At 39.9% G+C, this 24,137-nt stretch overlaps 1 protein-coding gene across 2 annotated transcripts; it reads left to right on the top strand.

The window, feature by feature from the left end:
* The first annotated feature begins 262 nt into the window (after window positions 1–262).
* SLC40A1 (solute carrier family 40 member 1) lies at window positions 263–22,971 on the top strand. Of its 2 annotated transcripts, XM_086361750.1 has the most exons (8): window positions 263–617; window positions 1,105–1,172; window positions 6,399–6,558; window positions 8,708–8,823; window positions 10,085–10,211; window positions 18,522–18,764; window positions 19,582–20,235; window positions 21,355–22,971. In XM_086361750.1, the coding sequence occupies exons 1-8, from the start codon at window positions 575–577 to the stop codon at window positions 21,666–21,668; spliced, it is 1,725 nt and encodes a 574-aa protein (XP_086217876.1). In that variant the 5' UTR covers window positions 263–574; the 3' UTR covers window positions 21,669–22,971. The 2 variants fall into 2 exon arrangements, with proteins under 2 accessions (XP_086217876.1, XP_086217882.1); XM_086361756.1 differs by lacking the exon at window positions 10,085–10,211.
* The last annotated feature ends 1,166 nt before the right edge of the window (window positions 22,972–24,137 follow it).

Below are 24,137 nucleotides of genomic sequence, written 5' to 3'. Positions count from 1 at the left end.
CGGCCCGGGCCTTGGCTCTCGCCTCCCCCAACACCGCCCAGCCGGCTGGCTCCCGGAGGGCGGGTAACCCGGCGAGCACAGCTCGTCCGGCGAAAGCGCTCCCAGGCCCGCGGGTCGTTTGCGGCCAGACGGACCCTAGGGCGGCGGGTAGGCGGCGACTCTAGGAAGGGCGTGGAAGGCTGCGGGGCGCCTGGCCTAGCGCCGCGGCGGCGGCCGGAGCTCCGCCCCCGTCCCCGTATAAGTGGCGGCCCAGGCCCGGCCCGCGGCGGCGGCGGCGGCGGCGGCGCAGGGCTCCCAACTCGGCTCGGACGGCCTGTTGAGCCTCCCACCCGCTTCCATAAGGCTTTGCCTTTCCAACTTCAGCTACAGTGTTAGCTAAGTTTGGAAGGAAGATTAAAAGAAGACCCCCGGCCGTTTTCCTTTTTGTTTTTATCATAGTCGTCGTCAGAGGCTTTTTGCACAGAGCTGTTGTATTTTCGGCGGTGCTTTCTTCAGTTTCTTGCACTCCTGTTGACAAACACCTCAGCAGGAGCAGCAGGAACAGCAGAAGAACAAGCGGGGGGCGTCTGGTGTCATGACCAGGACAAGAGAGCAGAGCCGTCAGGGAGGATGCTGTGGTGAGTAGAGCCCACGCTTGGGGTAGAAACTGGTTCGTTGGAGACCGGCAGCTCCACGCAGGTTTTGGAGTAATGTGGCTCAGCTGTTAACCAGCGTGCTTAGCAGCTCTTTTGACTCATGTTTTGGTGGAGGTTAAGGAAGAAAGGAATTTCAAGGTTTGGGAAAGGAGTTTGCACACAAAAGAGGATGGAATCGACTGGACAGTTTGGATTGCCTTGTTAAAAATAGAATGGAGTTTAAGACTGTTGAAACAAGAGCTTTCTTCACTGTATGTGAAGTTTTGCAGGTATTGACCAATAATAATTGACCTCATGCTGAACTTTTCATTTACCCAGCAGTTTCCAGGTGACTTGATGAAATCTACATGGTTTGCCCCACAAAGCAATTTTTAATTATTGTATTTAATAAGAGCAAATGAATGAACATTCCAACCTCAGTTCACTCAGGTGACTACGCTTTTTATCTCTCCACTGTGTATCTTTGCAGGATCCTTAGCAAACTACCTGACCTCTGCAAAATTCCTTCTCTACCTTGGTCATTCTCTGTCTACTTGGGTAAGTGATGATCTACAGTAATTCTTACAACATACTTGCACAATTTCTTGTTTCCTTTCATTTGGGCCAGTTGTATTAAGCCACCTTCCAGTTTTGTCATGCACCTGAAGAAATCAATTGAACACACATGCTCAAAGTTATTTTCACCAAAGATGTTTTCCCATAGGTGTTAGTGAATGCTACTTAATTGTTAGGTTATCATACTTTATGTAGACCACCAGCTATCCAAAGACAGGATTAAAAAGGGCAGGATTATCTTCATTACTTGTATTGTATTTTGCCTTACAAGGCTTAATAAATGGTAATATCTGCTACCAAGAATGGATGAATGTCTCATTGATATTACTTTCTGCTTTTACATATTTTAAGGTATTTGTTTATTTTCTTTTGTTAAGATAAGTTCCAGCATACCACACTATGAAAATACAGTAGAATAATGGTGTAACTAACAGGCTAAAAATAGCAGTTCTAAGATTAATGTGAATATGATGGACCCCAATAACAAATATCTGAGAGATGAAAATTCTGGTCTTTTCAAATGTTATCTGTAGCTAGATATATGTGAGACATCTCAGTCTATCTTAAAAGCCATCATCCAGTGAAAATGAGCAGCTGATTAAGTCGCCCTCTGACTTCTTACATGGTCTTGGAAGAGTCCCAGTGTTTCCGTGGGCCTGGGTTCTTTCACCAACAGCCCCTGACCTCAAAGAATAATCCCCGAAGGATGATAGATGTCTTTTTGATTATTAAATCATTTTGGTGATTAAAATCTTTTAAACAATTGGTCTTATTGTTTAAAGCAATAAATCTGAGTATATTCTATTCATGTGTCATGTGTGATAGTTACAGAACCGTAAGTTTCTGTTTTACAGAACTGTAAGTAAGGAGAATGAATTTTGAGAATAAATTTTGTGAATGCTATTTTCTTTTTAAAGTGGAAACTTCTATTGGATCATCCTTAAGACATGAATGCAAACTATAGTATGAGGAAATCTGTACCCAAGCCCTTGGGAAATTATTAAGCTAGGTTATCAGCTCTTTAAGAAAGAGCAGTTCAAAGATGGCTTTTTAGAAAGGCCAGCTTCTATCTCCCCAGAGGCTTAGACAGGGATGACTCTGCAAATACATGTAAACAAAGTAGACTTGGCCTGAGTTCCATTTCCGGTAACTGATGATTCTAAGTAGAAATCGAGTGAAACTGCCCTTAATTAATTTAAATCCAGTTAAATTATTCTTCCAATTTAATTCAGTAGTATTGAGTATTTTTTTTAAAAAGTGTTACGTGATGGACGTAAATGTCTGAAATTCTTATCTTGTGATCTGGACCTATCTCTTAGGGGAAGAAGGTGCCTAACTTCCAAATACTGATCAAGTTTTAGATTTATATGACCTTTCGTTAGTAGGTTGACAGGTCAGATTTGCCAAAAGAGTGGAACTGTGATTGTTCCAGGAGGATTTGTTTTTTGTCATACAAAACACAAGAAAAATGACAGATGCTTACTCCAGTCTTAAAGATAATTGAGCAAAAGGAGTTCTTGTGGGAAACTTGGATTAAAACAAGACACAGCAATTACAGCCATGTACGGTTTAGTGGATTTTCACTTCTTGGTGCAGAAGAGTGCAAAAAAGGAATGCTCTCTAATGCTAGATAATTCTGCCTTTTGAGTGTTGTCTCCTGTTTGACGCTTTGCCTGGTTTTATTCCAACAAAATATATGTATGCATATGTGTACAAATCTGTCTGTCCATTGCCCGTGGTTTCCTGTACACTGAGTATATAGGTGTTAGGGTAGAAGGTTATATTGGGTTAGATTTGTTTGAGGTTGAATGCTTTTTGTTTCTGACTTCATTTCTTTCTGCCAGTGGATCAATATATTTTACTCTATGCTATCAGAATACAAAATATGGTAAGAAGCGAATCCTGTTTTCAAGGAACCTATGAAATAATTTGGTATGGGTTTTAAACAATGTATCTAATTACAAAAAGATAACTAACAGTGTAAGGCACTGAAAAAGGGTGGCCAGTGTTACTATCTTATGCATCATGCTATGGACTGTCTCCATTTATGTGCCAGATGTCTGCATGGTGCTGGCTCTTAATTCCTTGGGTTTCTACTCATAGGTATGCTTCATGCAAAATGCCACCTTCCTGCCCCACCCTACTTTATTTTTCCATGTAGCATTTATACCACCTGGCCTACTCTGGGTTTGCTTTAGGTCTCTGTTCACTAGGATGCAAGCAGCATGAACATAGATCTTGATTTTTGTGTACTGCTGAATTTCTAGTGCCTTCAGTATGGTTCGGAGAAGGCAATGGCACCCCACTCCAGTACTCTTGCCTGGAAAATCCCATGGAGGGAGGAGCCTGGTGGGCTGCAGTCCATGGGGTAGCTAAGAGTCAGACACGACTGAGTGATCTCACTTTGACTTTTCACTTTCATGCATTGGAGAAGGAAATGGCAACCCACTCCAGTGTTCTTGCCTGGAGAATCCCAGGGACGGCGGAGCCTGGTGGGCTGCCGTCTATGGGGTCGCACAGAGTCGGACACGACTGAAGCGACTTAGCAGCAGCAGCAGTGTGGTTGGGTACATAGTAGCCTCTCAAAAAGTATTCAGTGCAATAATGACATTCATTTGGCCTTTGGCTCAGTGCTCTGGATGTAGATGAACATGTAAACAAATCCTCAAAGTATGATGAGAGCTTGTGGGAGGGCAGGAAATGGAGGTTAGGAAAGAATGGATGGGTGGGCCTGAGAGCTCGCTTGGTCAATATTTACAGAGACTTTACCTGATTCTTGGGCTTTGTGAATATTGAGCCTGTTACTTCTTAAAGCCTGAGCCTTTGGAAATTGGAGCAAGTGGAGAAGTTTTATTCTTCTCCATCAAGGAGGAGGCAAGAGAGAAAACTTTTGTGGCACTTGTTTCAAAGTCCTGCTTTAAAAAAACCTAAACAAATTCTTTTGGAAAAAAATATAGAAGTAAAACAACAAAGAAAGGAAGAAGCACCTACTGTATAGCACGGGGAACTGTATTCAAAATCCTGTGATAAACCATAATGGAAAAGAACGTGAAAAAGAATGTGTAACTGAATCACTATGCTGTACACCAGAAACCAGCACAGCATAGTAAGTCAACTGTTCTTCAATGGAGTAACTGTACAAAAGGAAAGAAAGAAGCAATAGGAATAATATTTCTTATTCTTTATGATAAATTCTCTCATGGAGGCAGGCTATCATTTGAGGCATTTATGTGTTTTTATCTTTTTAGAGGATGGAGATTAGGATAAAGCACCTCTGCCCTCCTCATCCCATTTTCTTCTAATCAAATATAAATTTACTTCTCATGTTAAAGGTTAAGAAAATAGGTTAATTTGTTACTCTTATTGACATTTTTATCTTAATGTAAAATTGTCTTTTTATTGTTTTCAAACAAGCTGTATCGTATATTTTTAGTCATTTAGTATAATGGTATTTGAAATGTTATTCCTACTTAAGTGGAAGAAATTTTCCATTATCAAAGCAAACTTTAAAAAGCTGTATGAGAAATACGAATTATGGTTCTAATTAAACCTCAAACTTCTTGAACATTCATGTAACAAATCTAATGTACCAGAACATTATGGTTGATGAATTAGTCTTACTCTGTACTCATTTACAGCCAGGATTCACTGCGCATCCATTTCTTTGCTGATTCCACAGTTATTTGCTGTGCTTCTAGTCTGGGCTTTTGCCCTGTGCTGAGGCTTGTGCTAGAGCTCACATCCCAGACCATCAAGTGAGAATCAGTCTTTCAAACACGGTGCTTCCACTGGTTTCCAGATGTTTACTCGTCCTGGTTCACCCCATCCCTCAAGACCCTACTCTTAGGTTAACTTTGAGCTGTGGTTCTAAATAATGTTCATAATCCTCTACACCAAAGCTTCTGTACCTTGGCACTACTGATGTCTTGGCCTGATTAATTCTTTGTTGTAGGGACTGTAGATGCCAGTAGTAAACCCACCCTCACAGTTGTAACAACCCAAAACAGATCCAGACATTGCTAAGCAATCTCAGGAGGTTCACCCCCGTTTGAGAAATACTGGTCTATATGAAGTTTATTGTAAATGTTTGCTACAATATGCGCATCCATTTAACTTGGGATGCATCAGATTGTTGTCTTGGCTTTATTAAATGTTTAAAATCATACGACATAGCAGGATAATACATTGCTCCTTATACACTAACTTTGTTGAGAGGATGTTAAGACGTTGGAAAGAACTAGGAGTGTAGTACTACTTCCAATCCGTAACTGTGGAGGCTAGCCTGGGAATTTATTTTCCTGTAGTGATTCCTCATAGCGATAGGTTATGATAGAACATTATTGTCCTGGTTTAGGTTAACCTTACAAGTCAGCAGTGGGGCCTAAAAACTCATAATAAAGTCCATTTTAGACTTCTTACACATTAATTTGCTCAACTCATTTAAAAGTTTCTGTTACTCATTTTGCAGCAGTGAATTCCAGCATTTCCTGTATACTCTGGAGAGAAGAAATAGGTTTTTTTTTTTTTTTTCCCTTTTAAAACTCATCTATGTCAAAAAGTTAAATTATTTATGTATTTATTTCTGACATCTTCATATGGTGCCAGAATTTGAAAGTATTAACTTCATCTTTTTGATTGTCCTGATGTTTTATGTCTTTGAAATTTATTTCTGAAGTAGAACATGGATTTTAGAATGTTATAGGTAAAAGAAACTTGAAAGGTAATGTAGTGCATTCTTACCATGTACAAGTTGGGAAACTAGCTTTTACTTGACATCCAAGGCATACTGATGTTTGTAAACTACGATACTGTAGTTTCATTCTGGTTCAGTAGCAAACTCCTTTATGCCTCTCAATCCCAGGCCTGGCTAGAAACCTGATTAAAAAAAAGGGAACAGGTTTTATCTCAAAAAAACCTTCTTGAACTTGGAAACTATGCTTTTCTGGAATGATAAGTATGTTTGTTTCATTAATATGCTTTTTCTCTCAGGTTTACTTAGTCATTGGGCAGGAATATTTTCCGCTGTGCCTGGATGAACAGTTTTAACACCTGACCACGTTCAATCCATAGAGGAATTGTTGACTTTGAAAATCTCCTGATAGAGTCGGAAAATGCTCTTTTGTTAGGGAAACGATTTTTTGAGTGTAATTGGCTAGAAACCCCCACCGCCCGAATCTGTCAGCACCTTTTCTCCTGTCCTGTTTCCAGGGGGACCGGATGTGGCACTTCGCGGTGTCCGTGTTCCTGGTGGAGCTCTACGGGAACAGCCTGCTCTTGACGGCGGTCTACGGGCTGGTGGTGGCAGGCTCGGTGCTGGTCCTAGGAGCCATCATTGGCGACTGGGTGGATAAGAATGCCAGACTGAAAGGTGAGTGGTGTCATGGGAGCCTCTGTGTTCATGGGACCAGTGCCTGCGCTAGAGAGAAGCCACTGGGACTCACCCACTGAACCTCTGCAGCCCCTGCCTGGGTGGTAGGGTGCTCAGGGGCAGCACCCCTGCTTGGAGGGTGCTGGGACTCCTGCAGAAAGATGGGATATCAGGATATTGAGTTTACAGATTTGGGGAGGTATCTTTTTTGGCTGTTCATAAATTACAAATGTTAATGATTAACATCATAGCACTTTTCTGTGAACCATGTTAAACATTAAAAGTTTACTTAACTCTGGCATCTTTTTAACCAGGACTTGCATTGGAGTTCACTTAATATAATGTTCCTGGGACAGCTTTAACATCTGTTTTCTGGGGTACTGTGTTTCATATAGGTGGGTGTTTAGGGGAAATGGAAACAATGGGTTTAAAAAAGAGTATCTGATCACAGCTGAATTATTAATTTTTTAAGAAAAAAGAAATGATAGTATACTGACATTAATCTAGAGCACTAATCCTGAAATCATTAAGTATTGTATAAGAGAACAGTTCAGTTATTCAGAATATAAGGGCAATTTGGATAATAATTCAGGGCAGAATTTCCCAGAATTATTCAGTTGATAATGCTAAGACCTGGCCATGTCTGTCTTAGTCATTGGGGAAAGATTGAGGTATCTGTTTCTTTCAATGCAGGATGACTGCCCTTGGTTAAAGAGCAACTGGATTATCAAATTCTAGGACTTGATGCTATTAGTAAAATGGCCAAGATGGACATTATTTTATTTTGAGAACAGACCAAAGAACATATAAAAAAAGGTTTTGTATCCTAGAAAAAAAATTCCCAGTTATTTACATCATTATACGTAGGGGCATGGGAATGTTATATATAGAGACCTTTAATCTTATGATTGTTGAACACTGAAATTGTAAGTTAGGAAAGAATGTTGAGTTGGATGAAGAGGAGTTCGGTGGGATAGCAATCTTGCACTTACCCGATGTAATCAACTCATGTGTCTGCCTCCATGAAAATCTTTGATGTCTCTAGGCTGAGTTAGCTAGAGACACTGTTTTTTCTGCACTCTCATTACAGCTTAGTTACTATCTCACTTATGCTCTTACAATTATCTGTTCATTTGTGTACCCTTCCTGTGGTCTGTGGGGTTCTGAAAGCCAAAAATCTCACTCAGTTGGTATTTAAGCCTTGTACAATAAAAGGATGACTTATATGTTGGGATTTTATTTCAAACTAATTTCAGAAAGCAGTTTGTTTTGTCTCGAGGCTTTGATATAACCTTCTAAGCCAGAATGAGCTTTACTGTCCTTAAAGGCAAGAGCTATAATCATACCTTTCATATACAGCCCTCTGTGTTTTTCAGAGTGCTTTCATGAGTATTTTATTTGAGCATCATAATGACCCCATAAAGTAAGGAAGGCAGATAGATGTGTATTATATCCTCACTTTATAGACACAGACACAAGAGTTTAAGTATGCTGCCCTAGATCATCTGTGTAGTGAGCGGCAAAGCAAAGACTCCATGGTGTCCTTTCCTGGTATCCTGACCCATGCTTGTGTCAGCTCTTTGTCTATTCGGATGCCTCACTCTCAGAAAGTTGGCATTTTCTCTGAGGAAAGGTGTAGTTTAGAATTTCATAGCAAAGCAAATAGCTTTAGTGTTCTAAAAGGAACACACTGCTGCCTTATTCTTGGCAATTTTTTATATGTCTTTCCTACTCATCCGTACCATCTTATCAAATTCAGCCCACCATCTAGGAGGTTATGAATTTCATGACCTCTTCCTTAGCTTCTTCCACGTTCTTAGTTTTGCCTAAGCTACAAAGGGCTGAGACGTGGGTCTTGTTTATCTAATATAGTTCTGTTTATGACAGTATACTTTCAAGAAAATAAATGAAAATACGGTCGTTACGAATGGCTTTATCAGGGAAAATGAGAAGTACTTCTTTATTCTGTCTGCAAGTTTTACTGGTCTGATGTGATATGCTGGGTCCTGCTAGAAATAGTTCAGGTAGGAATGTTTTCATTTCTTGTAATTTGCATATGCATTAATACAGTAAAACAGTGATGCATGGATGAAAACAGCTCCGTTGAGATGCTTTGGTGTGTGAACACTTTGTTTCTCCTTCTGTGTAGTGGCCCAGACTTCACTGGTGATCCAGAATGTTTCGGTCATCCTGTGTGGAATCATCCTGATGATGGTTTTCCTACATAAGAACGAGCTTCTGACTATGTACCATGGATGGGTTCTTGTAAGTTCTCAACAAGATTTTTGATGGCAGAAAATTGATGTATCTGTTAGTAATAAAAGAGGAAAACTCTCAAGGCTAGGGAATGTCTTTTGCAAATAAGCCCTGTTAATTTTAATCTCATAGTTTCGTTGAGTTAGACAAGGCTGTGATCCATGTTACTTTAATATCCCCTACCACTTTTGTTTGGGTTTTTTTTTGCCCATAACAGGCATTCATTATGTGTTGTTTGAATTTAAATTTTGTTCTATTGGTTTTTTTTCCCTTTTTGTTTTAATGGCAGTTCAAAGAGTTTATTACATAATCCAGTTGCTAGCTTTCAGATCATTAGTATTAACCTATAATTTGTTCACACCATATAAGAAATGTTATCCATATATATAAATCAGTCATGATTGTGGTCCTCCACTAATAATTGGTATTTGTATTTGAGGACGTGAGTAGATAACTTCTCACACTTTAATCTCATGATAGCTTGACAGAAAAGAGCACAGAAATGGGTGTAGTGGAAAACAATAAATTTGGTGTCACTAGTAAATCTTAGGTATATTTGAATTGATATTGTAGAGTTCCAAAGCTAGATGGACAAGAAATCTTCTACTCTATTCCCTTTATTTTGTTGATGAAAAAATGAGGCAAGGTGATGTTAGCTGATTGCCTGTGGTCATGCAACTGGAAAATGTCAGAACACTGATTTAAATGCAAGACTTTTCACTTCCCCTTCAATGTTTCTTCCAAAGGACATATTTATGGGAGGAATTAAAAACTACCCTGAGGTTAACACTGTGATAACTAGGTCATATAAATGTGCATATGACTCTTTTGTATCATGTATACTATGGATGGGGCTTCCCAGGTAGCTCATTGGCAAAGTATCCACTTGCCAAAGCAGGAAACGCAGATGTGCTTTGATCCCTGGGTTGGGAAGATCCCCTGAAGTAGGAAATGGCAACCCATGTCAGTATTCTTGCCTGGATAAGTCCATGGACAGAGGAGCCTGGCAGACTACAGTCCATGGGTCACAAAGAGTCAGATGTGACCAAGCACTCAATATGTTTTTGTACCACAGAAGATACGGATTAGAAAGATATTATGCCCTTTAACTTGACCACTGCTATCTTATTGTTTCATGTCTACAAGTAAGATGATTTTTTTTTATAATTTATGAAATTAAGTTAAAATAAAAATTTTATTATGCTACCAAAGACCAGTCGGTACAGTGTAGTAACACTGACATTTTAATGTTTTTCCTGTAATTCCTTAGACTTCATGCTATATCTTGATCATCACGATTGCAAATATTGCAAACTTGGCCAGTACTGCTACTGCAATCACAATCCAAAGGGATTGGATTGTGGTTGTTGCAGGAGGAGACAGAGGCAGATTAGCAGGTAATTTGCTTTTCTCTTTCTACCAAATGGTTTATATTAGGATTCACTTTAGATCAGTGGTAATAACTGAGGCTTAAGCCTTTTTTTATGAGTAATTTTAAGGAATAATAAACTGAAAGAATAGTCTTTTTCTTACATTATCAATCTTAGCACAAAGATGTATCTCACTGTTAAGAAGCTAATTTATAGGCTAGTGACCTTCTCTTTTATTCTATGAAAACCTGGCAAATAGAAGAATATTTCTTTTGAGCTTTTTCTTTCTAATACTTAAAACAGTGAATATCTGACATGAATTTTATCATTATACTATGGTTATTATTACCAGTACCTATTGGTCATATTGTGGATATTACTTTTATCCAAACAAATAGAAGCAAATATGTGGCTCAGCTGGTAAAGAACCCTCCTACCAATGCGGGAGATGCGAGAGATGTGGGTTCAATTCCTGGTCAGGAGTATCCCCTGCAGAAGGAAATGGCAATCTGCTCCAGTATTCTTGCCCGGGAAACTCCGTGGACAGAGGAGCCTGGAACACAACAGCCCATGGGGTGGCGAAGAGTCGAACATGACTGAATATGCAGCACACACACACACAATTCTAGGATAGACTGTAGAAGTTAATTCCTTCAACTTTAAAGTTATAGTTGATAACTTTTATTACATTATGTATGATGCACTGTAACTGCTGTTATGAACACTAAAGAAGTAGAGGATAGAATGTAGGTCTTACAAAGCTTGCATTTTAGTTGTCCATTGGAAATGTACAGGAGGGCAAACAAAGGCTGAAGGGTGCTTACAGAGCAGTATATCCATTACATCAGTAACACCTGGGCTTAGAGTAACCTACTTACTCAATATTCCCTACTTACCCCCTACTGCATAGAGCACCCAGACACAGATGGATTGAAATCGCGCCGAGTAAAGGAGGAATGCGCACTTATTTACCCATCAGGTCAGCTGGGTCAGCTCTGCTAGTCACTGAGATTAATGGGTATCACAAACTCATTGCCAACCACCCTGACTGACAAGACCATTCCCAATCACTTTAGTGGCTTATCCCAGGACACAGAGGCTGGGGTTAGCAAGCAACTTTGTTTGACTAGACATGTGGTTTAAAAAAAAAAGTTGAGAGAAAGGGAACAAAATCTGTGAAAGGTCTACATGAAGAAAAAGAAGGATTTGCTTAAGTCATCACTTTGTGATAGCAGTAATAACACTGCTTCAGATAGAGATACCACGGTGATTTTAGAGGTCAGTGAGTATGGAAGATGAATTTAGCACAGGAAAGCCTGTATTGCAGAAAATTCTCTCTGGAGCTAAAGTAGTGATTCTCATTGATTTTTCTTCCTATGATCATTTACTAATAGGAAATAATTCCATATCTCTTTTTGTCACATAGAATTAAAAGATAAGATTTTGTCCTTTTTAGGGTATTTTTCCCTGTTATTTTCTTTCTCATTTAGTGTGTTGTTTTAAGGATGTAACATACGTCCATGTTCTGAAATTCAAAGGGTACGAAAGGATATGTTTTAAAAATAGATCACATATATCTGTTGAAATGTATTTGGGGGAAAAGTTAGTTTTTAAGATGATTTTCTTTCTCATATCTGAATTTCTTAACTCATGCTGACTCTGTGAAGTGTGTAGAGTCTATAATTGGGGAAAAAAAAAAAAAAAGCCCCGAGTAAAGAGAAAGTTACTCAGAATCTTTCACATCAGATCAGATCGGTCACTCAGTCATGTCCGACTCTTTGCGACCCCATGAATCGCAGTACGCCAGGCCTCCCTGTCCATCACCAACTCCCGGAGTTCACCGAGACTCACGTCCATCGAGTCAGTGATGCCATCCAGCCATCTCATCCTCTGTCGTCCCCTTCTCCTCCTGCCCCCAATCCCTCCCAGCATCAGGGTCTTTTCCAATGAATCAACTCTTTGCATGAGGTGGCCAAAGTACTGGAGTTTCAGCTTTAGCATCATTCCTTCCAAAGAAATCCCAGGGCTGATCTCCTTCAGAATGGACTGGTTGGATCTCCTTGCAGTCCAAGGGACTCTCAAGAGTCTTCTCCAACACCACAGTTCAAAAGCATCAATTCTTTGGCACTCAGCCTTCTTCACAGTCCAACTCTCACATCCATACATGACCACAGGAAAAACCATAGCCTTGACTAGACAAACCTTTGTTGGCAAAGTAATGTCTCTGCTTTTGAATATGCTATCTAGGTTGGTCATAACTTTCCTTCCAAGGAGTAAGCGTCTTTTAATTTCATGGCTGCAGTCACCATCTGTAGTGATTTTGGAGCCCAGAAAAATAAAGTCTGACACTGTTTCCACTGTTTCCCCATCTATTTCCCATGAAGTGGTGGGACCGGATGCCATGATCTTCGTTTTCTGAATGTTGAGCTTTAAGCCAACTTTTTCACTTTCCACTTTCACTTTCATCAAGAGGCTTTTTAGTTCCTCTTCACTTTCTGCCGTAAGGGTGGTGTCATCTGCATATCTGAGGTTATTGATATTTCTCCCGGCAATCTTGATTCCAGCTTGTGTTTCTTCCAGCCCAGCATTTCTCATGATGTACTCTGCATATAAGTTAAATAAACAGGGTAACAATACACAGCCTTGACGAACTCCTTTTCCTATTTGCAACCAGTCTGTTGTTCCATGTCCAGTTCTAAATGTTGCTTCCTGGCCTACATATAGGTTTCTCAAGAGGCAGGTCAGGTGGTCTGGTATTCCCATCTCTTTCAGAATTTTCCACAGTTTCTTGTGATCCACACAGTCAAAAGCTTTGGCATAGTCAATAAAGCAGAAATAGATGTTTTTCTGGAACTCTCTTGATTTTTCTGTGATCTAGCGGATGTTGGCAATTTGATCTCTGGTTCTTCTGCCTTTTCTAAAACCAGCTTGAACATCAGGAAGTTCACGGTTCATTTGTGCTAAATATCTACATAAATAAATAAATAAATAAATAACAAAGCAAAGATCCCATGTAACTTTCTGGGACCTTTCTGACTATAAAGTGATATTCCAGGAAAACAACAAAAATACGACTGGCCACTTCTCAGCTGTCTTTCTTTATTTGAGGAATTATTGCATAATGGAAGAATCTGGGCTAACCGGTCTATTTTCTGGCACCCCACTCCAGTACTCTTGCCTGGAAAATCCCATGGACGGAGGAGCCTGGTAGGCTGCAGTCCATGAGGTTGCTAAGAGTCAGACACGACTGAGCGACTTCCCTTTCCCTTTCCCTTTTCTGGAGTTTCTCGAGTTTAAAAAAGGAAGGAAGCTGCCTGTTGAACTCTTGTCCACTGTGGATTAGTTTAGGAAGTGGTGCTGTTTCAAATTCAGCTGCAAGTACAGGATAGAGCCTAAAGAAGCTCTCCGTGTTGTTTTTCCTCAAGTTTTGACCTCCATATTTGTTTAAAAACTAATTAAAAACGGTCCTTCAAAATAGGAGCAGATAATTATTCCATGCTGGGGATCAGCAAGGCTCTCACCATGGATTTTGGTACTATTCCTGCTATAAGTCAGAGATACAGAAAAGATAAAAAAAGAGGAGGGTAAAGGAAAAATAGAAGAGAAAGGGGAAAAGTACACTAGGAGGGGACTCCACCTGCCGCCTGTGCTACCTCTGGTTTTGTGTCTCTGTGTACAGATGCACATCTGTTCCAGGCAGAAGTAATTTATGTTCATGCAGGCCGATCTTTGAGGTTGCTGGCAAAGACTGTTAGAAACCAAGTGGGAGACTGGGCAGGACCAACTGAACGCATGTGCATCGCACATGTGTGTGTGTGTGTGTGTATGTTGTAAAGTGTATGTGATGGGGTAAGAGTGTGCGCATTAAGAGGGAGGGTTGTCAGCTGGAAGCTAATTGTTCCCAATCCCACATCCCAATGTTTCTTGTTTTCAGAGTAGTTTATAAAAGTGGAAGTTTTATCACTGAGGGTAAAGAACAAGAGAGATGTTCCCTGGAAGGTTGAAAAGTTTTATAATTTCGGTGCATCAGGTCAAAATATAGTTGTTACCATCCAGTTTAGACAGCTCCAGAAAAGGTACTCTTTTTCCACATACATACTGTTAATTAATCTGTCAACTAATTTGTCTAAGTACTTTATTTAGTTAGTGTCTAATTAAAGCCTTCTCTTGAGCCATGACCCTTAGCCTGTCAAATCTGTTTGAAACTCACTTCCTTTCCCTGACTTTTTATTCCATCTGTTGTTTTATTTCCTTCTTCATTTCCTTTGTTAATCACTTTTTGTTCATAGTGTCTGAGATTTTTCTTGTCCATCATTCCAGAGAAACATCTGCTGGTTGGCTTGATCAAGTAAGGTAGATACATTTCTTGTTTGAACTCCATTGACTGAAAATTGATTTCATATTTGAGGTAGACAAACCTGCGAGGTGCTATTTGCTCAGCAAATCTGTTCTTTATTATTCTATGAGATGTATACCCTTTATAATAGCAAGTAGTTACTGATGTCCTGCTCTGTCACAGCTGCAGCTGAAAACAGTTAATTGAAATTAAATGAGCACACTTTTGTGTGTTTGCATAAGAATCAATACAAGCCTGTGAAAAAGAGTATGTTTGCACATTGAGAGGACCAGTTCTTCTCTAGCCTGTTACCAGTAAAATGGTTAGGTCTGTTTCAAAAATTATTTAATTAATTCTACTTCAGAAAAATGAAATCTCTTTTCTGATACTACATTACATCTAAACATTATTAGCTTCCTTAGATAGAAGTTTCTAAATTTTGATAATAAAGAAAAGAAATTGGTGGCATTAGGAAGTTTCATGAGCACTTGAAAAGGGAGGTAGTAAAAAAGTAACAAATCATTTTAGTTAAATTTCATTGTTGTTCTGAGGCCTTCAGATCCAAGTGTATGTTTTCATTAGTATTTGATTTTTGAATTCAAGTTATTGAGTTATTAGGAGCAATCCTACGTTTCCATGTTAGGAAATTATTAGCAGGGGCAGATGGAAGTTAATGAGGCCTCTGCAAAATTGGTTATGTGTAAGATCGATGAAAACTGCCTTTGCTTCTCAAGTGAAAGGTGAAATATGTCAAAGTTCTCCTGTTATCATGCAGGTGTTCTGCATGCATAGGACTAATTGGAAGGCAGTTGAGGACCAGGAAGAGTGCAAGAAAGAATAATGACAGTTTTCTGTTAATGTGCCTATTAGTCACATAATGCTTTTCCAAGGTGCCCCACGTGATTGATAAGAACTTTCTCAGTTTTCACTCTGTGAGGTAGAAAATGAGAAAGTAGGTTATTTTCTTGATTTCCTCTCCTTTATGCATCTCGTCCTCCACCCTAACTCAGCTGTATGTTCCCATGGTCATACCCAAAGACCTTGTTATCACTGCGAAACCCTCCCCTTCCCTAATCTCAATCTTTGGCATCCAAGACTTGAACTATACCTCCTGCCTTATCAGCTCCCTCCTCCTGGTTCCCCAGCCACAGCAGTGCTCCAGCCTCATTGGCACCTACAAGTCATCGATTCCAGTGCCTTTCCACTGCTCGTGACCCCCTCTTGTCTCCTCTCCTTGCTGCTGCTGCTGCTGCTAAGTCGCTTCAGTCGTGCCCGACTCTGTGCAACCCCATAGACGGCAGTCCGCCAGGCTCTGCCATCCCTGGGAGTCTCCAGGCAAGAACATTGGAGTGGGTTGCCATTTCCTTCTCCAATTCATGAAAGTGAAAGGTGAAAGTGAAGTCGCTCAGTCGTGTCCGACTCTTAGCGACCCCATGGACTGCAGCCTACCTGGCTCCTCCGTCCATGGGATTTTCCAAGCAAGAGTACTGGAGTGGGGTGCCATTGCCTTCTCTGGTCTCCTCTCCTTACCCAGTTTAAATTCCAAACTCAGTGGTTCCAACCATATGAACACCTCCTAGTATATACCCTCAGCTCACTTGGCCTCCTCTTCTTTTGTTCTTTTCCTTTCCTAAGATTCTGCTTAAATCCAACTCTCCATGGTAGCACATGGCTGGTGAAAAAAAAAATGCACAATTTTGCTCACTGCTCTCGCTTAAAGTTCATGACCACTGGGTTCAAGCCAGCCCTTTCATGCTGCTGTGTGATCATACAATTGCCTCTGGCCCCTTCCTCCTCCCACTGTCCTAAAGGACTGTGTCTCACTTTTTCCTCATACATTCAGTACCGCCTCTCCCATCCTCACTTTCGCTGATGACCTTGCCTTGCATTCTACTGAGAAAGTGGGAAAATGAGAAGAGAATTTTCACGTGCTCCCATCTTCACGTCTCTCTTCCCACTTGTACCTACAGCCGTTCACATGACCTACACTCTTGAATTGCTTGTGGTCCTATCTAAGAACAGCTCTGCAGCTTGTGCAGTAGACTCAATTCTGTCCTTTCTCATCTACTGAATCATTCACATTAGCATATAAACATGCTGTAACTTTGCTTATCTTAAAAATGCCCTTCTTTACCCCCTCTATCACTCCCATTTCTTTATTCTCCTTTTGAACAAAACTTAACCAAAAGAAATATCTGTGTTCACTCTTTCCAATTCCTTTGCTTGGTTGGGGCCTTGCTTTCCATAATACCGGGGCTGGGTGGGAGGGGCGGGGGCAACTTTCACATTGTGAAGCTGGACGGTGCCACTCACTTAGAATATGATAGAAATGGTGTCCCCTGGAGTTGGCACCAACCTCTTTAACCAGCTTCAATCAGGCATTTGCCCTTATTGCTCACCAGAACTATTCTTTTTAAGGTCCTCAGAACCTTCCATGTGACCTGTCTAGAGATGCTTCTCAGTGCTCATCTTTCTTGACTTAACGGCATTGATTGCCAATTGATCACTTCCTCCTCTTTGAAACATTGCTCCCTCTTGGCTTAGGACACTACAGTCTCCTGGTTTTCCTCCTCTTTTGCTCGTTCCTCTTCATCTTCCTGACCTCTGAATATAGACTGAGTCCTCAGACCTTATCCGTCTATACTCACTCTCTCGGTCACCTCCAGTGTCTTTGGTTTAAAAATCAAGCAGCTGGTGGTGACTTGCAGATCTGGTACCTACTTCTTCTCTGGACTCCAGACCTGTATGTTTAATTGTCTGCTTGACAGAGCCTCTTGAATGTCAGTCGACTTAGAGAAATCAATATCTCTAGAACCAAATGCTTATTCTTTTGTCCAAACCTGATTCTTCTGAAGTCTTCCCTTTCTCGGTAAGTGGAAACTCTGTCCTTCCAATTGTTGCTCAGTATGAAAACTTTAGAGTCATCTGTAATTCCTCTCTTTCTCTTGCATACCATATCTAGTCTGTTTCAAGTCTTCCTGATTCTCCTTTAGATTATATCCAGTGTCTGTTTCTCTGTTTCCACTCTTACTGTCTTGCTCCCCCTCCGTCATCTCCCACCTGTCTCCTTGGCTCCACTGTTGTCTACACCCCAACCTGACCCACGCACACACACACACACTGCACGCTGTTTTCTTATCACAGCAGCCAAAATGAACCTTTAAAAATACAAGTCATGTGGTACCACCTCTCTGTTGATTAGCTTCGAAAGGTTTCCTGAGTCATCTGGCATAAAAATTGATTTCCAAGTAGTGGGGTAAGATCCTGCATGATTGGGCCAGTCCGTCCCTCTCTGACCTCATCTCTTATCCTCTCCCTTCCTCATTCTGCTGCAGTCTTACTGTCCTCACTGTTCCTGTGAGCATGCTCCTCCTGTTCCAGGGTTTTTGCACTTGCCTTGGCCTGGGATCGTCTTTTCCCTAATACCCACAGGACTCACTCTTTTACCTCCTACTGCTTCATGCCTTTGCTATGATGTTCTCTTTTTTTCCCTGACCTTGCCATATATAGGACTGAAGTTTCCCCCTTCCCCTGAGCACTCTCTATGCCCTTCTTTTGCATTATTTTTCACTCTAGTCTTTAATGAACATCTGACTTGCTGTGTATTTATATGCTTGTTGACTGTCTTTGTTTTCCCATGTGAGTATAAACTTCATGAAGATGGGAAGCGTATTCATTTTTTGTCATAGCCTAATTCATGATAAGCATTTAATAAATGCTTGTTGAAATAAATGAATATAGAGTTACTATTGAATTCATTTTAAAAAAGCTGATGTTAGACTAACTTACATAATCCTAGAGAATCATGATTTTTGAGGCAAGTTTAATGTGACTTGCTCCAAACAGCAATTGATTTTCTAACAAAACAGTTTGCTTGCAGAGTGCCTTTAGAAATTTACTTAGGAATCAATACACTTGGTTTATGAGTTGCGTTATGTACGTGGGCAGTCTCTCTTTGATAGATTTGCACACTTGCCTGCCTTTTTCACCTATCTCTGTAGATATGAATGCTACAATACGAAGGATTGACCAGTTAACCAACATCTTGGCCCCCATGGCTGTTGGCCAGATTATGACATTTGGCTCTACAGTCATTGGCTGTGGTTTCATTTCGGCATGGAATTTGGTATCCATGTGTGTGGAATACTTTCTGCTCTGGAAGGTTTACCAGAAAACCCCTGCTCTAGCTGTGAAGGCTCCTCCTAAAGAGGAAACTGAGTTGAAACGACTGAATTTATACAAAGGTAAACTCAACAAAATGTTCGATCCCTTTATTTTGACCTTATTTTGATTTTATTTGCAGATCTTGTATGTTGGTTGAGACCAAAATAAATTTGAATTTATGTCAGGTTTAGTTATTATTGATGGTCTGCATGAGGTTAACTATATCAACATGGTAATAAGTTAAAACCCAGTCTTTTGAGGATCTGTGGAACAAATCTGGGTTGAACCTCAAGGGGTTGGAATGGGACCTCTGGCCCTTTTTCTTAATGTGAATAGCAGGCACAGAGGGGCAATTAATTGGGGGATGGGCAGAGTTGGGCATGGTAATGGGAGGAACACTGGGGGGAAAGAGAAGAGAATTCCTAGAAGTCTGTAAAGAAGGGAGTTGCCTGCCATTTGTGGGACAGTGGAAGAGAGTGAGATATGAGGGTGGGCATTTTTCAAGAAGAGAAGAGGAAGTTAGGCTTCTGAGCAAATGGAAGCTTAAATGGGCCCCAGACATAAGGTTGTGTATTTTTCTCAGACAATTATTAGATTTTATCTGTTAAGTTTTCCTGCTGTTTACTTTGGTGGGATTATAATTCTGAGAGAGAGGGGGAATGGGGAGGGGAGAAGTATCAATAGTATTTTGTTTATAATGTAAGTACTTGGAGTTTATTGCTTGGCTGAAATCCTTAGATGAGTACAAGAAAATACATATTATATTGTAGTAGCCGAGGGTGTCCATGGGTGTGCCCTCCATAGGTGAGGGAATGGGGAGAAGAAAATTACTGAGTAAGGTAGTTAGCTTTTTCTTCCATGTCCCCTCGCTCAAATAATAATGTCTTTTATTAACAGAATCTGAGCCAAAACCCCTGGAGGGAACTCATCTAATGGGTGAGAAAGACCCTGACATCCATGAACTTGAACATGAGCAAGAGCCAAGCTGTGCCTCCCAGATGGCTGAGCCCTTCCGCACTTTCCGAGACGGATGGGTCTCCTATTACAACCAGTCTGTGTTTCTGGCGGGCATGGGTCTTGCTTTCCTCTATATGACTGTCCTGGGCTTTGACTGCATCACTACAGGGTACGCCTACACTCAGGGGCTGAGCGGGTCCATCCTCAGTATTTTGATGGGAGCATCAGCCATAACTGGAATAATGGGAACTGTGGCTTTTACATGGCTGCGTCGAAGATGTGGCCTGGTTCGGACTGGTCTGATCTCAGGACTCGCACAGCTTTCCTGTTTGATCTTGTGTGTGATCTCCGTGTTCATGCCTGGAAGCCCCTTGGACTTGTCTGTTTCACCTTTTGAAGATATCCGTACTAGGTTCATTCAAACAGAACCACTTTCAGTTACACCTACAAAAATACCTGAAATCATCTCTACAACTGATACACACATGTCAAACGGGTCTGTTCCTGCTAGTGTTGTCCCAGAGATGAGTTCTAAATCCGTGCCTATAATCTCTGTCAGCCTGCTGTTTGCAGGCGTCATTGCTGCTAGAATCGGTAAGAAGTCTCCTTTTGTATATTAATGAATTAAAGTGTCTTTTTGCAATGGAGGGTCAGATAATTCAGCAGAAATTGGGCTAAAATATTCCCTGAATGTTAATTTAAGCAAAATCCACTCTTTATTCTTATGTATAATCCAGTCATTTATTATGAAAATTTAACTTTATAGTTTGAAAGAACCTGTATTTTGTAGAGTGTGTATGTATATATACTTTCCTAAAACATGGTTAGGGCTTGAAGCTTTTTACTGAGTGGATATCTTTCTCTTTTAATGTAATTTAGTTAATTTTTAAAAAGATATTATCAATAATAATTATACTTTTAGTAATTTAGAGCCTTTTTATTATTATAACTCTACCAAAAGGACTGTAATTTAGCAAATAGTTCAATGCAATAAAGTTAAAAAAAGTGGGGTTTAAATTAAAAAAAATAAGACACAATAGTTAGAGAAAAATCCTTCAGAGGTCTTCTCTAGCTGATGTTTCTTTGTTGTATACTTTGCCAAACAAATGATTTTTATAGCCCTGAAAGGAAGCATAATGTAAAAACCTCTTACAAAGGAAAGTTTAAGTAATCATTAATAGACTGCTGATGAATTATCTCTGTCTGAATTCGTTCTTGAAATGAAACCGTATTTATCTTGTGATACACAGCAGTTCATTAATTTATTAAGGATATTAATATTAAAGCAAGACAGCTTTATTGTAGGGGCTTTAGGACCGAAGCAGTAAATGTATTAATGGCTTAAAGTTTCCTTACACTTTAAACCTATCAATATATCAGGTCCGTTCATTTTAAACTTTAAAAATACTAGTAATTATAATAGGATTTATTATGTCTCTGATTTCAGAGTTTTGCCTTCAGAGTATGAATAATCACAGAAAAGAATTATTTCTTATGGCTGTAAAAACAATTTCTTGAAACCAGTAATAGCACAGTATTTATTAATGAAAAATAATTCTCTAAAACTCAGCTATGATAAATATACATATGGTGACTTTAAGGTAATAGAGTTAAGTATGTATTTTGTGTATGTCAACAGATATTTAATGTATAGTTCTGAAATGTATGGCTCTAAGTTAAAATTAAGTTTCTAAGAAATATCTTTTATTTTAGGTCTTTGGTCCTTTGATTTAACTGTGACACAGTTGCTGCAAGAAAATGTTGTTGAATCTGAAAGAGGCATTATAAATGGTGTACAGAACTCCATGAACTATCTTCTTGACCTTCTGCACTTCATCATGGTCATCCTGGCTCCGAACCCTGAAGCTTTTGGCTTGCTCGTGTTGATTTCAGTCTCCTTTGTGGCAATGGGCCACGTCATGTATTTCCGATTTGCCCAGAAAACTCTGGGCTCCCAGCTTTTTGCCTGTGGTCATGATGATAAAGAAGTTACAGATGCAGATCAAGCTAATACTTCTGATGTGTAAGACAGTTCAGCTGTTGCTGCCCCTGTTACTAGATTATGTAGAGCACATGTGCATATTTTGTTCTTCAGAATTCCAATAAATTGCTGGGTGTCTCTCTCTGGTTTGACCATAGCTATGCCTTGAGGGCCAAAAGCTAGTTAGGAAACAAGCCAGGAGAAATGAGCTGGTTAATTTCCCTTATATTTAAGGATAGAAAAAAAATAGAGAAAGAGAAACTCAGTTTAAATACAGAGACTAGAAGAGTAACACTGACTTTCCCTATTTCTCATAAGAGTGTAAAATTTTCCATAGGAGAGTGATTAGTCAGGTGAATTAAGTTATTTTTTGGCAGATATTTATTATCTGTACTAGAATTCAGATATGTCAGTTTGCCCTAACACTCTTGTTCAAGTCTAGTTAATTTACTTTAAAAAAAATCTTATTCTCAGTTATACTATAAAAACGAATTCTCTTCCAAGTTTGAAAATTCAAGTTGGATAACCAGTATTATCCTCGTTGGTCCTGTTGCTGTTAAGGCATTGACATATATGTGGAGGAATGAAATACTTAACTAGAATTCTTTAATAGGGTTTATGGTTTAACTTTAGAGAGCACCTTTGTATTTTTCTTATCAGCTAGGACAAAATATTGTATTAAGCATATGTAGCACTTCATAAAATGGCTATTGTGTAAGCTACAGGTAAAAGCAAAGCTATAGGGTAGATTTATAATACAGTGAAGGCACGAGGACTTCAAACGTGCCGGCAGTTTGGCCATAGAAACTGGAAGTTAAAAGTCACATGAAGGTCAAGATCCAGACTTAACTCATGCCACTGTCCTTCAGGATCTCTGTCTTGGAGCATGAGGGAGTTGGCAAGTTAAATGTAGAAAGCAGGCCCAAACTTGGAAAGGTTTTGTTTTTGTAAATCATTTGACTTACTTTTAACATGCTCAGTAGAACGTTTTTACTTTTACTGTTTTGTACCCAGGAGTTATTTTTACCTAGCCGTAGAGCAAAACTGTTCATAAATGTATCCCTTTCAAATGTCTTTGAGAAAAATGGAGGGAAAAACTCCTTTTATATATATATTTTTTCAAAGCTGTTTTGCAAGTCATTTTGCAGCATGCCAGTGCCAGCGGCATGCCTTGCCCTAACCATTCATGCACTTTCATGGAGACTGCAATACATTGCACTGAGCACTTTCTCTTTTCTTGAGGTTTAATCTTTTTCTTCTTTCTACAGTATGATGTAATGATTTGCCATGTTGTAAAATCTTTGTAAAATATTTCTATATAAAAACATTAAAAAAAATCTTGACTTCTTTTTCCTGAGTTGCGTTCCCTTGTTGTTTAATATTGCTTTTGTTAACAGAACATCTGTTTTAGATACTGTTTCCCTCTAAAGATCTATAATGTTGTAATAATTCACACTTTTAAGTGTTATCTCCCTGCTCATATGTCTAGTTTATGGTGGCTGGCATAACAGTATAGTAAACATGAGCCCCAGAACTCATTCTTTGACCTTGAAGAAGTCACTTTAAGCTCTCTTGAATTCTATTTTCTCTTCTGTAAATTGGAAGTGTTATTATAAAACCAGCTGTACCTACATCACAGTTTCCCTGAATGAGTCAAGTAAGGTACTTCTTGTAGAAGCACTTTGTGGACTATACGATGAGGTAGTATTAATAATATTACTAGAAGTCGGGTCTAACTAGTAACAGTTAGATTCCTGTTGAGAAGCCAGAGAGAGTAGAGCCACATTCTGTATTCAGCAAATGTTTGCTAAACAACCAATCTGTGTCCCAGACTGATTGGTCTTGGAGATGCAGATTTGACTCAAAACATGGTTGATCAGAGACTCCTCTTCTTTTCCCCCCAAATTGGGAGCTTGACGACTTCTGGCATCACCCATAATTACTGATCAGCTGCTGACTTCTGAGTAGACAGTAGACGTTTCTGTTAGGTCTGGCTACTGTCTTGAACAGGTCATCCACTTCTTCCTGCAGTGGTCGAGCTACGGTTGGAGGTCTGCCCTGAGTGTTTGTAGCTGTAATTGAAGGCCTGTGACCTTGTGAATTGAGTAAAACCATCTTAGCAAAGGAAGGTCCCATCTCTCAGTGTGGGCATCTTGCCAGACTGTGGGCCTGGTGAGAGCGGCTCTGTGTGAGAGGAAGGGAAGTGGAGTTAGTTAACAGAAATGTTTATAGCTGCTGCCCTTATCTTTGCAGAGCGTTGCTCAGAGCAGGAGGAGAAGGGAAATGGAGAAAATAACTGCTGGACAAGGTAGCCTTTGCTGGGTACTGCCCCCCAGGCATACTAGGGCTGGGTGGATGATGTGTGTTATTCTGGGTATGTTTCTAACTAGGGAGACAAACTCAGATACCTACAGGGTCAGTAGGTAATACAAATGAGTGAAGTGAAAACAGTCTTACATTTAACATGTAATTGCATTTCACAAAAGTATCACTTATTTGTTCCCACTTAAAAACA

This window comes from Bos grunniens, chromosome 2, assembly GCF_055505025.1.
Source record: "Bos grunniens cultivar Pamir isolate PY7600 chromosome 2, Bosgru_T2T1.0, whole genome shotgun sequence".
Taxonomy (NCBI): Eukaryota; Metazoa; Chordata; class Mammalia; order Artiodactyla; family Bovidae; genus Bos; species Bos grunniens.
The sequence above is the reverse complement of the archived record's forward strand: the minus strand, read 5'-3'. Positions and strand labels throughout refer to the sequence as shown.

Bases quoted from the DNA above. Each gene is read 5' to 3' on its own strand.
- SLC40A1 (XM_086361750.1), top strand. From the start codon at position 575: ATGACCAGGACAAGAGAGCAGAGCCGTCAGGGAGGATGCTGTG. The intron at 8,824-10,084 runs GTAAGTTCTCAA...GTAATTCCTTAG, and splicing joins TGTACCATGGATGGGTTCTT to ACTTCATGCTATATCTTGAT. The intron at 20,236-21,354 runs GTAAGAAGTCTC...CTTTTATTTTAG, and splicing joins CGTCATTGCTGCTAGAATCG to GTCTTTGGTCCTTTGATTTA.